The sequence below is a fragment of the Portunus trituberculatus genome, chromosome 24, assembly GCF_017591435.1.
Source record: "Portunus trituberculatus isolate SZX2019 chromosome 24, ASM1759143v1, whole genome shotgun sequence".
Lineage (NCBI taxonomy): Eukaryota > Metazoa > Arthropoda > Malacostraca > Decapoda > Portunidae > Portunus > Portunus trituberculatus.
In genome coordinates this window covers 11230435-11232449 of record NC_059278.1, presented here as the reverse complement: position 1 = coordinate 11232449, position 2015 = coordinate 11230435, and the positions used below count along the sequence as shown (strand labels likewise).

Sequence of the window (2015 nt, the reverse complement as noted above, 5' to 3'; positions counted from 1 at the left end):
CCAGACCGACTTGTGAGAGATGGCCAGTGAGGAGTTTTTAGAAGAATACTAAGTGTACAGACCCCCTAGGGACATTGGAATCTTGTGACTGCCCTATACTTCTTTTGCAGCTACATTAGACCCGCTGCTGGGGAAGGAGACCGCCACTGTTGGGGGTGGCTGGAGTGTTCATGAGGAGAGGCCTCATGAATCCAGTCCCCACAGAATGAGGCTTTGGTGAGGACTACGTCTACCTCTCCACTCCGCCCCTGTACGCCTGGACTGATGGGAAGTGGGAGTTACAACACCAACCAGGAGGTCAGGTCCTGCCAGACCTGTAGAGACGTCAAGATCTCGGACTAAGTGTTAAATGTTGAAATAGAGGAAACAGTCATACCACGGATACCTTGGACACTGTAAATGTAGGGAAGAGCTTGAAATGATTATGTTGTGGTTACGTTGGATTGTATATCGATTACGTTGATTGTTATGTATATTCATTCTCCTAATGTAAAAGAGAAGACGAGGATTTGTTTTCCCTGAGGAAAAAGCCATGTACTGAGTGACAGTACTGGGTTGGGATTATTACCCAATATTAGGGTATGTATTTAGTCACCAAATACTCATCTTCTCTTCATATATTTAGCTAGGAATTCTTATATAGGGAGTCCCTCGAGGGAGAACAAGAGGGATGACGTAGGCGGCGCGCGCAATAGCCATGGCCGCCGCCTTATAAGGTGAGGAGCGTGGTGGCGTCCTGATCACTCACACACACAACACACGACGGTCACCACCACGGACAGACAGGAGAGAACATCATCTCCTGCTACCGGCTCACCATGGCAAGACCAGACCACCAACAAGGTCTTGTAAAATGGTACAATATTAAGGCCGGGTACGGATTCATCACGCTCCAACAGTCTGGGAAGGATGTCTTCGTCCACGCCACAGGCCTCACAAGGTCCCTTAAGGAGAATCCACCAAGAGAAGGGGACCGTGTCCTTCTCAATCTCCGTCAAAGCGACAAAGGACTCGAGGCCAGTGTTGTGGCTTGGAGCAAACCCCCTTCCCGCCTACCGATGGAAAAGCCGCCGTCATCACGCAAAGCTGGAGAGGAGGAAGACGTTCCAGCAAAAATTTGCGCGTGTATATACGCAGCAAAAGCCATTGCAGGGTCAGATCTTCGCCGCCTACCAGAGCTTATACCGATCCTCCTGCAGCACAATGGGCTCCCTGTGATCTCCATACCTCTGAGCGTCTTTTCCGCCCCAACTCGTTCCAAGTTGAGGCCAACACGCCGTCCTGTCCCCAGAGACCACCGTAGAGAGGCGCAAGATGAAGATGACGATGTCCGATGCACCCGCCAACCACAAAAGGAGGAGGAGGAGGAAGCAGCGGCTGAAGGAGAAGACGAGGAAGAAGAGAACGACGAGGGGGACGAAGACGACGGTGATAGTGAGGAGACCGAACATGAGGACGCCTCAGCCGACACCAGTAAAGGTTATCTGTTACCCAGACCTCTCCCCGCAGCTACCAACACTCCTCGCCCCGCAGCAACCATGAGGGAAGACGAGCCACCTCCCGCCGCTGTCTACAGGATAGTTCAACCCCCCGAAACAAACACACGGGAAGTCAAGCCACCTCCCGCCCCAGCCTACAAAATAGTCCGCGCAGTAACCACGCGGGAAGTCAAGCCACCTCCCGCCGCAGTCTACAGGATAGTCCAGCCATATATATACATCAGACCAAGAGAAACCTCAAGGATTATCCCAAGCTCAAAGGCGCTCACTCGTGGCGGTGTGGGATAAAATGCTGGAAGCTGTCCCAGGCCTCAAACTACCACCCCGAGGTGATGACAATGCGAGAAGAGGCACCGACGACGACGATGAGGATGAGGACGACGACAAACCACCGCCTCCTCCCGGGGACGACAACGGAGGATGGAGGACTGCAGGGCGGCGACACCAGCGTACCTCTCCCACAAAAACATCCGTTGCATCGAACCAAGCTGAGAATGACCACCAGCCCGCCAGACT

General features: G+C 53.1%; 1 protein-coding gene across 1 annotated transcript; it reads left to right on the top strand.

The window, feature by feature from the left end:
- The first annotated feature begins 818 nt into the window (after positions 1–818).
- LOC123508170 lies at positions 819–1787 on the top strand. Its single transcript, XM_045261705.1, has 2 exons — positions 819–1299; positions 1510–1787. The coding sequence occupies exons 1-2, from the start codon at positions 819–821 to the stop codon at positions 1785–1787; spliced, it is 759 nt and encodes a 252-aa protein (XP_045117640.1).
- The last annotated feature ends 228 nt before the right edge of the window (positions 1788–2015 follow it).

Coding starts and splice junctions, on each gene's coding strand:
- LOC123508170 (XM_045261705.1), top strand. CDS start 819: ATGGCAAGACCAGACCACCAACAAGGTCTTGTAAAATGGTACAATATT. Junction 1,300..1,509: donor TCCTGTCCCCAGAGACCACC/GTAGAGAGGCGC, acceptor CTCTCCCCGCAG/CTACCAACACTCCTCGCCCC.